This window comes from Carcharhinus amblyrhynchos, unplaced genomic scaffold (assembly GCF_965287045.1).
Source record: "Carcharhinus amblyrhynchos unplaced genomic scaffold, sCarAmb.v2.hapA scaffold_467, whole genome shotgun sequence".
Lineage (NCBI taxonomy): Eukaryota > Metazoa > Chordata > Chondrichthyes > Carcharhiniformes > Carcharhinidae > Carcharhinus > Carcharhinus amblyrhynchos.
In genome coordinates, this window is record NW_027650207.1 from 5,001 (window position 1) to 18,998 (window position 13,998).

Sequence of the window (13,998 nt, forward strand, 5' to 3'; positions counted from 1 at the left end):
CTGGCGCCTGTTCAGGTACACCAAGGGGGAATTTAGCATGGCCAATCCACCTAACCCGCACATCTTTGGACTGTGGGAGGAAACCGGAGCACCCGGAGGAAACCCACGCAGACACGGGGAGAATGTGCAGGCTCCACACAGACAGTGACCCGAGGCAGGGAATCGAATCCGGGTCCCTGGCGCTGTGAGGCAGCAGCGCTAACCCACTGTGCCACCGTGACAAAACGTAAATATTTATTTTTAACAATTCATAGTTGGTGAAAATTCTATTAATACAGCAGGATAGATCGGAGACTCGGGCACAGAAATGACAGGTGGAGTTTAATTTACGAGGGTGATGCGTTTTGGAGGATCGAAGTTCGGTGTGAATTGTACTGTAAATGGCAGAGCCCTGAGGAACATGAATGTGCAGAGGGATCTGGGCGTACAGGTCCACAGTTCCTTAAAAAGTAGCAACACAGGTGGGCAAGGTGGTGAAGAAGGCATACGGCATTCTAACCTTCATGGACCAGTTTATTGCGTACAGCAGTTGGGAGTTTATGTTACAGCTGTATAAAACCTTGGTCAGGCCGCATTTGGAGCATTGCGTGCAGTCCTGGGTCACCACACGACTAGGAGGAAGCTTTGGAGAGAGGGCCAAGACGGTTCACCAGGATGTTGCCCTGGTCTTGGGAGGGGGAGAGGTTGGAGAAACTGGGAACATTTTCATTGGAAAGACGGAGGGGGGGAGACCCTGATAGAGGCTCCACAAAATGATGAGAGGCGTAGACAGGGTGGATAGTCCGAGGCTTTTCCCCGTCCCCCCAGGGTGGAAGCATCAATTTCACGGGGGGGCAACGGTTCAAGGGGGAAAGTTGAAGGGAGATGTTTTACACGCAGAGAGTGGTGGGTGCCTGGAACGCACTGCCAGAGGAGGTGGCACTTCAGCAACATTCGAGGTGTTTCTTGATGGACACAATACAGAGGGATAGGAACTGCGTATGGGCGCAGTTGGGCTGAAGGGCCTGTTCCTACATAAGAACGTAAGAAATAGGAGCAGGAGTAGGGCCATCTAGCCCTTCGAGCCTGCCCCGCCATTCAATAAGATCATGGCTGATCTGAAGTGGATCAGTTCCACTTTCCCGCTTTCTCCCTGTCTATCAGAAACCTATCTACCCGTGACTTAAATATATTCAGCGAGGCAGCCCCCACCACTTCCAACGGGCAGAGAATTCCAGAGATTCACCACCCTTTGAGTGAAGAAGTTCCTCCTCAACTCTGATCTAAACTACTGCCCCCCTTATCTTGAGGCTGTGCCCTCTAGTCCTACTGTCCTTTCTAAGCGGGAAGAATCTCTCTACCTCTACCCTATCCATCCCCTTCATTATCTTACACGTCTCTATAAGATCCCCCCCTCATCCTTCTAAACTCCAACGAGTACAGACCCAGTCTCTTTAGTCTCTCCTCATAGTCCAACCCCCTCAACTCCGGTATCAGCCTAGTGAACCTCCTCTGAACTCCCTCCAAGGCCAAAATATCCTTGCGCAAGTGCGGCGACCAAAACTGCACACAGTTCTCCAGCTGCGGCCTTACCAGTGCCCTGTACAGTTGCAGCAAGACCTCCCTGCTTTTATATTCTATCCCCCCTCGCTATAAAGGCCAGCATCCCATTTGCCTTCTTGCTGCACCTGCAGACTGGGTTTTTGCGACTCATGCACAAGGACGCCCAGGTCCCTCTGCACCGTAGCATCGTTCCTGGACTGTATAGGTCTTTCATCTTGACTTGTTAGATCTTTGTCACCCTCTTCCCAGTTTAATAACAGCCTTCCTGTAGCAGGGATTATCCTCAGTGCTCCAGATGTTACAAGTGTTGCAGTTACAAGTGGTGTGCCTCAGGGATCTGTTTTGGGGCCACTGCTGTTTGTCATTTTTATAAATGACCTAGATGAGGATGTAGAAGGATGGGTTAGTAAATTTGCTGACGACACCAAAGTCGGAGGAGTTGTAGACAGTGAGGATGGATGTTACAGTTTGCAGAGGGACATAGATAAGCTGCAGAACTGGGCCGAGAGGTGGCAGATGGAGTTTAATGCGGAGAAGTGTGAGGTGATTCACTTTGGTAAGAGTAACAGAATATAGGGCTAATGGGAGGACTCTTAGTAGTGTTGACGAGCAGAGAGATCTCAGTGTACATGTACATAGCTCCCTGAAAGTTGGCACCCAGGTTGTTAAGAAGGTGTATGGTGTGTTCGCTTTTAATGGGAGAGGGATTGAATTTCGGAGCCGTGAGGTCATGTTGCAACTGTACAAAACTCTGGTGCGGCCGCACTTGGAGTATTGCGTACAGTTCTGCTTGCCGCTTTATAAGAAAGGTGTGGAGGCATTGGAAAGGGTGCAGAGGAGGTATACCAGAGGATGTTTTTTAGCATTTATATAGATGATCTGGAGGAGGGAACCAAGTGTCGGGTGTCGAAATTTGCTGATGACACCAAGATTGGGGGAACGGCAAATTGTGCGGAGGGTGTGGAGAGTCTGCAGAAGGATCTAGATAGGCTGGGCGAATGGGCCAGGAAATGGCAAATGGAATTTAATGTTGGCAAGTGCGAGGTGGTCCACTTTGGTAGGAAGAATGGTAGGAAGGACTATTACTTACGTGGCGAAAAACTGCAGCAGGCGACGGTGCAGAGGGACCTGGGGGTCCTTGTGCATGAGTCGCAAAAACCCAGCCTGCAGGTGCAGCAGGTGGTCAGGAAGGCGAATGGGATGCTGGCCTTCATAGCGAGGGGGATTGAATATAAAAGTAGGGAGGTCTTGCTGCGGCTGTATAGGGCATTGGTGAGGCCGCAGCTGGAGTACTGTGTGCAGTTTTGGGCGCCGTACTTACGCAAGGATATTTTGGCCTTGGAGGGAGTGCAGAGGAGGTTTACTAGGCTGATACCGGAGTTGAGGGGGTTGAGCTATGAGGAGAGGCTGAATAAACTAGGCTTGTACTCGTTAGAGTTTAGAAGAATGAGGGGAGATCTCATTGAGACGTATAAGATGATGAATGGGATGGATAGGATAGAGGTGGAGAGACTCTTCCCGCTCAGAAAGGACAGTAGGACTAGGGGGCACAGCCTCAAGATAAAGGGGAGGCGGTTTAGAACGGAGTTGAGGAGGAACTTCTTCACTCAAAGGGTGGTGAATCTCTGGAATTCTCTGCCCGTTGAAGTGGTGGAGGCTGCCTCGCTAAATATTTTTAAGACGCGGGTTGATGGGTTTTTGATAAGAGAGGGGATTAAGGGTTATGGGGAGAGGGCGGGAAAGTGGAACTGAGCCACGACAGATCAGCCATGATCTTATTGAATGGCGGGGCAGGCTCGAAGGGCCAGATGGCCTACTCCTGCTCCTATTTCTATTTCTTATGTTCTTATGTTGCCTGGTATGGTGGGACGGTCTTATGAGGAAAGGCTTGAGGTTATTTCCGTTAGAGAGGAGAAGGTTGAGAGGTGACCTAATCGAGGCGGACAAGATGATCAGAGGGTTGGACAGTGAGAGCCTTTTTCCTCGGATGGTGACGGCTAACACGAGGGGAGATTAGATTGAGGGGTGGTAATTATAGGGCGGGGGTAGGTTCTTGACTCAGAGGGTGTGGAATGTCCTGCCTGCGGCAGTTGTGGACTCGCCAACTTTAAGGGTGTCCAAATGGTCAATGGATAGGCAAATGGATAACATTGGAATAGTTGAGGTTAGAGGGTCATTAGATTGGTTCCACTGGTCGGCACAACATTGAGGGCCGAATGGCCTGTACTGCGCTGGAATGTTCTACGTTCCCCACCAATGTGTTGTAACACAACGTACCGCCAAATGCTTTCTTGACCGCCCTGTGCCGCCATTTTGGAGGGGCCAACGTCACACCCCAGGCCTCCCCCCGCGTCCACCCAACACCACAGCCCGCCGTCTCCAAACCTGACCCGTGTCTTCCAGGGAGCTGTTGAGGGACGAGCCGTACTTCGCCGTGCCGTCTGTCATCGAGGAGCTGAGCAGCAAGGGAGTCCTCACCACCGAGCTGGTTCCCGGCTTCCCGCTGGACAAGGCCGAGGGACTGGACCAAGAGATCCGCAACGAGGTAATGGGACGCGCTGGGGCATGGAGGGGAGGGGAGACGCCTCCACCCTCTGCCGGTCAGTTAGATGTTGGGCCCTGACCGCGTTACCCAAGATAGAGTCAATGGATAGAGTTGTAGGATGATGGAGAGGCCATTCAGGCCATCATCGCTGTACTATCTCTTTGAAAGAGCCGTCCAAAGAATCCCGCTTACAGAATCAAAGATTTCCTGCAGTGCGGAAGGAGGCGATTCGGCCCATCGAGTCTGCACCGACCACTATCCCACCCAGGCCCTACCCCCGTAATCACATGTATTTACCCTGCGAACCCCCCTGACATTTAGCATGGCCAATCCACCCTAACCTGCACATCTTTGGACACTAAGGGACAATTTAGCATGGCCAATCCACCCAACCTGCACATCTTTGGACACTAAGGGGCAATTTAGCATGGCCAATCCACCTAACCTACACATCTTTGGACACTAAGGGACAATTTAGCATGGCCAATCCCCCTAACCTACACATCTTTGGACACTAAGGGGCAATTTAGCATGGCCAATCCCCCTAACCTGCACACCTTTGGACACTAAGGGACAATTTAGCACGGCCAATCCACGTAACCTGCACATCTTTGGACACTAAGGGGCAATTTAGCACGGCCAATCCACGTAACCTGCACATCTTTGGACACCAAGGGCCAATTAAGATGTGCAGGTTAGGGGGATTGGCCATGCTAAATTGCCCCTTGGCCAATCCCCCTAACCTGCACATCTTTGGACTGTGGGAGGAAGCCGGAGCACCCGGAGGAAACCCATGCAGACACGGGGAGAATGTGCAGACTCCACACAGACAGTGACCCGAGCTGGGAATCGAACCCGGGTCCCTGGTGCTGGGAGGCAGCAGCGCTAACCCCGCTGTGCCGCATCTATTGCTTTGCCACCTATCTTTGTCTCATTATTGAGCCCCAGTGAACTGTGATTAATCTTTTGGCCTCTGTCTCTGTCTTTCTCTCTCTCTCTGTCTCTCTCTGTCTCTGTCTCTAACTCTCTGACTCTCTCTCTCCCTATCTCTATGTCTCTCTCCATCTCTCTCCGTCTCTCTCTCTCTCTATGTCTATCTCTCTCTCTCTGCTTCTCTCTGACTCTGTCTCTGTCTATCTCTCTCTCTCTGCCCCTCTCTCTCTCTCTCTTTCTGGCTGTCTCTCACTCTTTCTCTCTCTCTGCCCCTCTCTCTGCCTCTCTTTGTCTCTCTGTCTCTCTCTCTCTCTTTCTGTCTGTCTCACTCTTTCTCTCACTCTTTCTCTCTCTCTGCCCCTCTCTCTCTCTCTGTCTCTTTCTCTCTCTCTGTCTGTCTGTCTCTCTCTGTCTGTCTGTCTCACTCTCCCTCTGTCTCTCCCTATCTCTCTCCTTTTCTGTCTGTCTGTCTCTCTGTCTCTGTCTCTCTCTCTCTCTCTGTCTCTCTCCCTGCCTCTCTCTCTCTCTCTGCCTCTTTCTCTCTGTCTGTCTGTCTGTCTCTGTCTGTCTGTCTGTCTGTCTCACTCTCCCTCTGTCTCTCCCTATCTCTCTCTTTTTCTGTCTGTCTGTCTCTCTCTCTGTCTCTGTCTCTCTGCCCCTCTCTCTGTCTCTGTCTCCCTCTCTCTCTGCCCCTCTCTCTCTCTCTCTGTGTCTCTCTGTCTCCCTCTCTCTCTCTCTCTCTCTCTCTGTGTCTCTCTCTCTGCCCAGATCTGCTCCAATATCCTGAGACTGTGTCTGCGAGAACTGTTTGAATTCAGGTACATGCAGACTGACCCCAACTGGTCCAATTTCTTCTATGACCCACACAATCGACAGGTGAGTGCCACAGCAGAGAGCGCAGTGCTGGCGACGGGAGGGTGGGGAGAGTTAACTCAGCTCAGGGGGTGTTCTGTCAAGTAAGCCTAGATCCTAAGTTTTAACATTCGATTTTGAAATGAGGGTGAATGTGAGGTGTTTTTTTGTGTGGGACACGGAGTGTCGCTGGCTGGGGCAGCATTTATTGCCCAGTTGCCCCTTGGATGGGCAGTTGGGAGTCACCCACATTGGCTGTGTGGCTCTGGGAGTCATGTGTAGGCCAGACCGGGGTAAGGACGGCAGATTTCCTTCCCTAAAGGGAACCAGGTGGGTTTTTCCGTCAGTAGATTCTTAATCCCAAATATTTTTTATTGAATTCAAATTCCGCCATGGCGGGTTTCGAACCCGGGTCCCCCAGAACATTAGCTGATTATTAATCCAGCGATAATAGCACGAGGCCATCACCTCTCCCTACTCCAGGTGATTCAGCTTTTATCAAAACACTGTTTTATTTAACAACACAGTTCGAATATAAGAAAATAAAACTTTTACCAATGGTAAGATTTAAGCATGATTTCTAACAGCTAGCTTTCTCTGTTGTTCCACCTCAAATAGTGGCACAATGGTTATACGGGGAGGAGGGGAAGGGGAGGATAGGGGGAGGGGGAGGGGGAGTGAGTGGGAGGAAAGGGAGGGGAAGGGCAGGATAGAGGGAGGGGGAGGGAGTGGGAGGAGAGGGAGGGTTAAGGGGGATAGAGGGAGTGGGAAGACAGGGAGGGGAAGATAGGGGGAGTGGGAGGGAGTGGGAGGAGAGGGAGGGGGAAGAGCAGCATAGAGGGAGGGGGAGGGAGTGGGAGGAGAGGGAGGGTTAAGGGGGATAGAGGGAGTGGGAAGACAGGGAGGGGAAGATAGGGGAAGTGGGAGGGGAGGGAGGGGAAGGGGAGGAATAGGGGGAGGGAGTGGGGGGGAGGGGGAGGGAGTGGGAGGAGAGGGAGGGGAAGGGGAGACAGAAAGAGTTGGAGGGGGAGGGGGAATTTAGGGGAGGGTAGAGGAGGAGGGGGGGCGCGGGGGAGGAGGATGTCTGGGACAGAGGAAAGGACTTTCAAAGCTGTTTCTCTATGTGGGTACATTGTCTCCCCGTCCCCTCCCATCCCCTCCCGACCCCCATCTCCACTGCCCTGTTGAGGGTGAGGGAGACGGAGTGCGGGGAGAGGGAGTTGGGGGGGGGGGGGAAGGAGAGAGGAAAGGAGGGAGGGAGAGAAGGAGAGGATGGGGGTAAAGGGGGAGGGGGAGAGGGAGAGGTGCTGGGAGAGGGAGGGTGAGGGGGTGGGGGAGGGAGTGGGGGAGAGGAAGAGGGAGAGGGTTGGGGGGGGAAGGAGAGAGGAAAGGAGGGGGAGAAGGAGAGGGTGGGAGTGAGGGGGGGGGAAGGGGAGAGGTGCTGGGAGAGGGGGAAGGGGACAGAGAGAGGGAGAGAGTGAGGGAAGGGATGGGGGAGAGAGAGTGAGGGGAATGGGGGGGAAGGGTGAGGGAGAAGGGTTGAGGGAGGGAGGGGGAGAGGGGGAGGAGGAGAGGGGTGGGGGCGAGCGAGAATATTTTCTGGAGGGGGGTGGTGTTTCGGGGGTGCGGGGGGAGGGTGGGTACAACATCCAACAACCCTAGAGTCAGTTCTCGAACACTGTGTCTGCTCTCTCCAGGTTTCCCTGCTGGATTTCGGTGCGACGAGGGAGTTTGACAGGACGTTTACAGATGAGTATATCGAGGTAAACTCCCCCTCGAATTGGATTTATTATTGTCACATGTACTGGGATACAGTGAAAAGTATTGTTTCTTGCGTGCTATACAGACAAAGCATACCGTTCATAGAGAAGGAAAGGAGATGGTGCAGAATGTAGTGTTACAGTCACAGCGAGGGTGCAGAGAAAGATCAGCTTAATATTTGATTTGATTTATTATTGTCACATGTATTGGGATACAGTGAAAAGTATTGTTTCTTGCACACTATACAAAGCATACTGTTCATAGAGAAGGAAAGGAGAGGGTGCAGAATGTAGCGTTACAGTCACAGCGAGGGTGCAGAGAAAGATCAGCTTAATATTTGATTTATTATTGTCACATGTACTGGGATACAGAGAAAAGTATTGTTTCTTGCGCACTATACAGACAAAGCATACCATTCATAGAGAAGGAAAGGAGAGGGTGCAGAATGTAGTGTTACAGTCACAGCGAGGGTGCAGAGAAAGATCAGCTTAATGCGAGGTAGGTCCATTCAAAAGTCTGACAGCAGCAGGGAAGAAGCTGTTCTTGAGTCGGTCGGTACGGGACCTCAGACTTTTGTATCTTTTTCCCGACGGAAGAAGGTGGAAGAGAGAATGTCCGGGGTGTGTGGGGGGGGTCCTTGATTATGCCGGCTGCTTTTCCCCGAGGCAACGGGAAGTGTAGACGGAGTCAATGGATGGGAGGCTGGTTTGTGTGATGGATTGGGCTACATTCAGGACCCTTTTGTAGTTCCTTGCGGTGTTTTTCTTGGGAGTGTTGGACGGAGAGAGTGCAGAGAAATTCCACACTGTGCATGCGGAGTCTGCACATTCTCCCCGTGTCTGCGTGGGTTTCCTCCAGGTGCTCCGGTTTCCTCCCACAGTCAGAAAGATGAGCGGGTTAGGTGGATTGGCCATGCTAAATTGACGCTAGTGTCTGGGGGATTAGCAAGAGTAAATGCATAGGGTTATGGGGATAGGGCCTGTGGTTCATGCAGACTCGATGGGCTGAATATCCTCCTTCTGTAGGGATTCTATAACTCTATAAGGGAGATTTACCCTGTATCTAACCCCGTGCTGTCCCTGTCCTGGGAGTGTTTGATGGGGGGACAGTGTAGAGGGAGCTTTACTCTGTATCTAACCCCGTGCTGTCCCTGTCCTGGGAGTGTTTGATGGGGGGACAGTGTAGAGGGAGCTTTACTCTGTATCTAACCCCGTGCTGTACCTGTCCTGGGAGTGTTTGATGGGGGGGACAGTGTAGAGGGAGCTTTACTCTGTATCTAACCCCGTGCTGTACCTGTCCTGGGAGTGTTTGATGGGGGACAGTGTAGAGGGAGCTTTACTCTGTATTTAACCCCGTGCTGTCCCTGTCCTGGGAGTGTTTGATGGGGGACAGTGTAGAGGGAGCTTTACTCTGTATCTAACCCCGTGCTGTACCTGTCCTGGGAGTGTTTGATGGGGGGACAGTGTAGAGGGAGCTTTACTCTGTATCTAACCCCGTGCTGTACCTGTCCTGGGAGTGTTTGATGGGGGGGACAGTGTAGAGGGAGCTTTACTCTGTATCTAACCCCGTGCTGTACCTGTCCTGGGAGTGTTTGATGGGGGGGACAGTGTAGAGGGAGCTTTACTCTGTATCTAACCCCGTGCTGTCCCTGTCCTGGGAGTGTTTGATGGGGGGGACAGTGTAGAGGGAGCTTTACTCTGTATCTAACCCCGTGCTGTACCTGTCCTGGGAGTGTTTGATGGGGGGGACAGTGTAGAGGGAGCTTTACTCTGTATCTAACCCCGTGCTGTACCTGTCCTGGGAGTGTTTGATGGGGGACAGTGTAGAGGGAGCTTTACTCTGTATTTAACCCCGTGCTGTCCCTGTCCTGGGAGTGTTTGATGGGGGACAGTGTAGAGGGAGCTTTACTCTGTATCTAACCCCGTGCTGTACCTGTCCTGGGAGTGTTTGATGGGGGGACAGTGTAGAGGGAGCTTTACTCTGTATCTAACCCCGTGCTGTACCTGTCCTGGGAGTGTTTGATGGGGGGACAGTGTAGAGGGAGCTTTACTCTGTATCTAACCCCGTGCTGTACCTGTCCTGGGAGTGTTTGATGGGGGGACAGTGTAGAGGGAGCTTTACTCTGTATCTAACCCCGTGCTGTACCTGTCCTGGGAGTGTTTGATGGGGGGACAGTGTAGAGGGAGCTTTACTCTGTATCTAACCCCGTGCTGTACCTGTCCTGGGAGTGTTTGATGGGGGGACAGTGTAGAGGGAGCTTTACTCTGTATCTAACCCCGTGCTGTACCTGTCCTGGGAGTGTTTGATGGGGGGACAGTGTAGAGGGAGCTTTACTCTGTATCTAACCCCGTGCTGTACCTGTCCTGGGAGTGTTTGATGGGGGGACAGTGTAGAGGGAGCTTTACTCTGTATCTAACCCCGTGCTGTACCTGTCCTGGGAGTGTTTGATGGGGACAGTGTAGAGGGAGCTTTACTCTGTATCTAACCCCGTGCTGTACCTGTCCTGGGAGTGTTTGATGGGGACAGTGTCGAGGGAGCTTTACTCTGTATCTAACCCCGTGCTGTACCTGTCCTGGGAGTGTTTGATGGGGGACAGTGTAGAGGGAGCTTTACTCTGTATCTAACCCTGTGCTGTACCTGTCCTGGGAGTGTTTGATGGGGGGACAGTGTAGAGGGAGCTTTACTCTGTATCTAACCCCGTGCTGTACCTGTCCTGGGAGTGTTTGATGGGGGACAGTGTAGAGGGAGTTGGTATCTGTGTGGTGATTAAATGAGGTTTTTCCTGTCTGTTAGGTGATTCGATCTGCAGCTGAGTGTGACCGTGAGTCAGTCCTGCGGAAATCTATCGAGCTCAAATTCCTGACTGGATACGAGACCAAGGTGAGTGTGGGATTGTGGCTCCAGTTATTCCCACAGCCAGGAGACTGCTGTCAATGGGGGCAGACCCAGCCCGGATCCGGAGTGGGACCCGGACCCAGAGCCGGAGTGGGATCCGGAGTGGGACCCGGACCCGGAGCCTGAGTGGGACCCAGACCAGATCCGGAGTGGGACCCGGACCCGGACCCGGAGCCTGAGTGGGACCCGGACCCGGAGCCGGAATGGGACCCGGACCCGGAGCCGGAATGGGACCCGGACCCGGAGCCGGAATGGGACCCGGACCCGGAGCCGGAATGGGACCCGGACCCGGAGCCGGAGTGGGACCCGGACCCGGAGCCGGAGTGGGACCCGGACCCAGACCCGGACCCGGAGTGGGACCCGGACCCGGACCCGGAGTGGGACCCGGACCCGGAGCCAGAATGGGACCCGGACCCGGAGCCGGAGTGGGACCCGGACCCAGACCCGGAGCCGGAGTGGGACCCGGACCCGGACCCGGAGTGGGACCCGGACCCGGAGCCGGAATGGGACCCGGACCCGGAGCCGGAATGGGACCCGGACCCGGAGCCGGAATGGGACCCGGACCCGGAGCCGGAGTGGGACCCGGACCCAGACCCGGAGCCGGAGTGGGACCCGGACCCGGACCCGGACCCGGACCCGGAGTGGGACCCGGACCTGGAGCCGGAGTGGGACCCGGACCCAGACCCGGAGCCGGAGTGGGACCCGGACCCAGACCCGGAGCGGGACCCGGACCCGGAGCCGGAGCGGGACCCGGACCCGGAGCCGGAGTGGGATCCGGACCCGGACCCGGAGTGGGACCCGGACCCAGACCCGGAGCGGGACCCGGACCCGGAGCCGGAGCGGGACCCGGACCCGGAGCCGGAGCGGGACCCGGACCTGGACCCGGAGTGGGACCCGGACCCAGACCCGGAGTGGGACCCGGACCTGGAGCCGGAGTGGGACCCGGACCCAGACCCGGAGCCGGAGTGGGACCCGGACCCAGACCCGGAGCGGGACCCGGACCCGGAGCCGGAGCGGGACCCGGACCCGGAGCCGGAGTGGGATCCGGACCCGGAGCCGGAGTGGGACCCGGAGCCGGAGCCGGAGTGGGACCCGGACCCGGAGCCGGAGTGGGACCCGGACCCGGAGCCGGAGTGGGACCCGGACCCGGAGCCGGAGTGGGACCCGGACCAGATCCGGAGTGGGACCCGGACCAGATCCGGAGTGGGACCCGGACCAGATCCGGAGTGGGACCCGGACCAGATCCGGAGTGGGACCCGGACCAGATCCGGAGTGGGACCCGGACCCGGAGCCGGAGTGGGACCCGGACCCGGACCCGGAGTGGGACCCGGACCCGGACCCGGAGTGGGACCCGGACCCGGAGCCGGAGTGGGACCCGGACCCGGAGCCGGAGTGGGACCCGGACCCGGAGCCGGAGTGGGACCCGGACCCGGAGCCGGAGTGGGACCCGGACCTGGATTGGGACCCAGACCAGATCCGGAGTGGGACCCGGACCCGGAGCTGGGGTGGGACCCGGACCCGGAGCTGGGGTGGGACCCAGACCCGGAGTGGGACCGTGACCTGGACCCGGAGTGGGACCCAGACCCGGAGCCGGAATGGGACCCGGAGCCGGAGTGGGACCCGGACCCGGAGCCGGAATGGGACCCGGACCCGGAGCCGGAGTGGGACCCGGAGCCGGAGCCGGAGTGGGACCCGGACCTGGAGTGGGACCCAGACCCGGAGCCGGAGCGGGACCTGGACCCGGACCTGGACCTGGACCTGGAGCCGGAAGGGGACCCGGAGTGGGACCCAGAATAGAAAAAATGTCAGACATGGGGTGAGCCACGGGGTCAGACGCGGGGTCAGACGTGACAGGGTTACGATTGGGTTGGGACAACGCGGTGATACGATGTCCCACGACGTCCCTAAGATTTGACACCTGTAAGAAGGTGTGGGTGGAGACCAGGGTAAGTGTCCAATCGGAGGCCGGTGTGAGCTGGGCTGACCCCTCCCCTTCCGCTGACCTTTCCTCTCGCCAGGTGATGAAGGATGCCCACGTTGACGCGGTGATGATCCTGGGCGAAGCTTTCTCCTCCTCGGACCCTTTCGACTTCGGCTCCCAGACCACCACCCGGCGCATCCACGACCTCCTTCCCATCATGCTCCAGCACCGGCTGACCCCGCCCCCCGAGGAGACGTACTCCCTCCACCGCAAGATGGCCGGCTCCTTCCTCGTCTGCTCCAAGCTGAAGGCCCGCATCCCCTGCAAGGCCATGTTCGAGGAAGCCTACGACCGATACTGGGGCGGGCCGGGGGCCGGGAGGGCGGAGGTCAGAGGTTAACCGGGGTCAACGTCTACCTGGCGGAATGAGGCGACCCCTCCCCACCCCCCGGCCCTTTTCTTACAGCCCGTGACTCCCTCCTCCTCCCCCACCTCAACTCTATTGCCTCCAGACTACCGATGAGTGACGGCTGTGCGTCCAAAGACAACTGTGTCTCCAAACCAAGGGTTGGCCAATAACAGTGCTTAGGATACTTCCCATCCTCTGGAATTAAACCTGATGATCCCCAGCCCCTTCAGCACCCCCCCCCCGCCTGTGCTTGTTGGAAATGTAGACCTTCTCAATGGTGCTGTGATTCTCCAGAGAATCGGATTATGGGATCGACACATGCCGACCTTGCCCACGCTCAAATTCCAGACTGTTCACACTTTACTTTGTTCATCGCAGTAAGGGGAAGGGGTTTGGGTCCATTGGGATTGTGTACAATGGGAGTGAATGGGAAGGGGTTTGGGTCCATTGGGATTGTGTACAATGGGAGTGAATGGGAAGGGGTTTGATCCATTGGGATTGTGTACAATGGGAATGAATGGGAAGGGGTTTGATCCATTGGGATTGTGTACAATGGGAGTGAATGGGAAGGGGTTTGATCCATTGGGATTGTGTACAATGGGAGAGAATGGGAAGGGGTTTGATCCATTGGGATTGTGTACAGTGGGAGTGAATGGGAAGGGGTTTGGATCCATTGGGATTGTGTACAATGGGAGTGAATGGGAAGGGGTTTGGGTCCATTGGGATTGTGTACAATGGGAGTGAATGGGAAGGGGTTTGATCCATTGGGATTGTGTACAATGGGAGTGAATGGGAAGGGGTTTGGGTCCATTGGGATTGTGTACAATGGGACTGAATGGGAAGGGGTTTGGGTCCATTGGGATTGTGTACAATGGGAGTGAATGGGAAGGGGTTTGATCCATTGGGATTGTGTACAATGGGAGTGAATGGGAAGGGGTTTGGGTCCATTGGGATTGTGTACAATGGGAGTGAATGGGAAAGGGTTTGATCCATTGGGATTGTGTACAATGGGAGTGAATGGGAAGGGGTTTGATCCATTGGGATTGTGTACAATGGGAGTGAATGGGAAGGGGTTTGATCCATTGGGATTGTGTACAATGGGAGTGAATGGGAAGGGGTTTGATCCATTGGGATTGTGTA

The 13,998-nt window shown here is 55.4% G+C and overlaps 1 protein-coding gene across 1 annotated transcript in view; it reads left to right on the top strand.

The window, feature by feature from the left end:
- LOC145339446 (atypical kinase COQ8A, mitochondrial-like) overlaps positions 1-13,648 on the top strand; it is a 16,567-nt gene extending 2,919 nt beyond the window's left edge. The window contains exons 2-6 of the mRNA XM_080183916.1: positions 3,946-4,087; positions 5,789-5,896; positions 7,570-7,635; positions 10,427-10,513; positions 12,547-13,648. Of these exons, the coding sequence (XP_080040042.1) occupies positions 3,946-4,087; positions 5,789-5,896; positions 7,570-7,635; positions 10,427-10,513; positions 12,547-12,849 (706 nt within the window). The 3' untranslated portion in view covers positions 12,850-13,648. The remainder of the gene's footprint in view (positions 1-3,945; positions 4,088-5,788; positions 5,897-7,569; positions 7,636-10,426; positions 10,514-12,546) is intronic.
- The last annotated feature ends 350 nt before the right edge of the window (positions 13,649-13,998 follow it).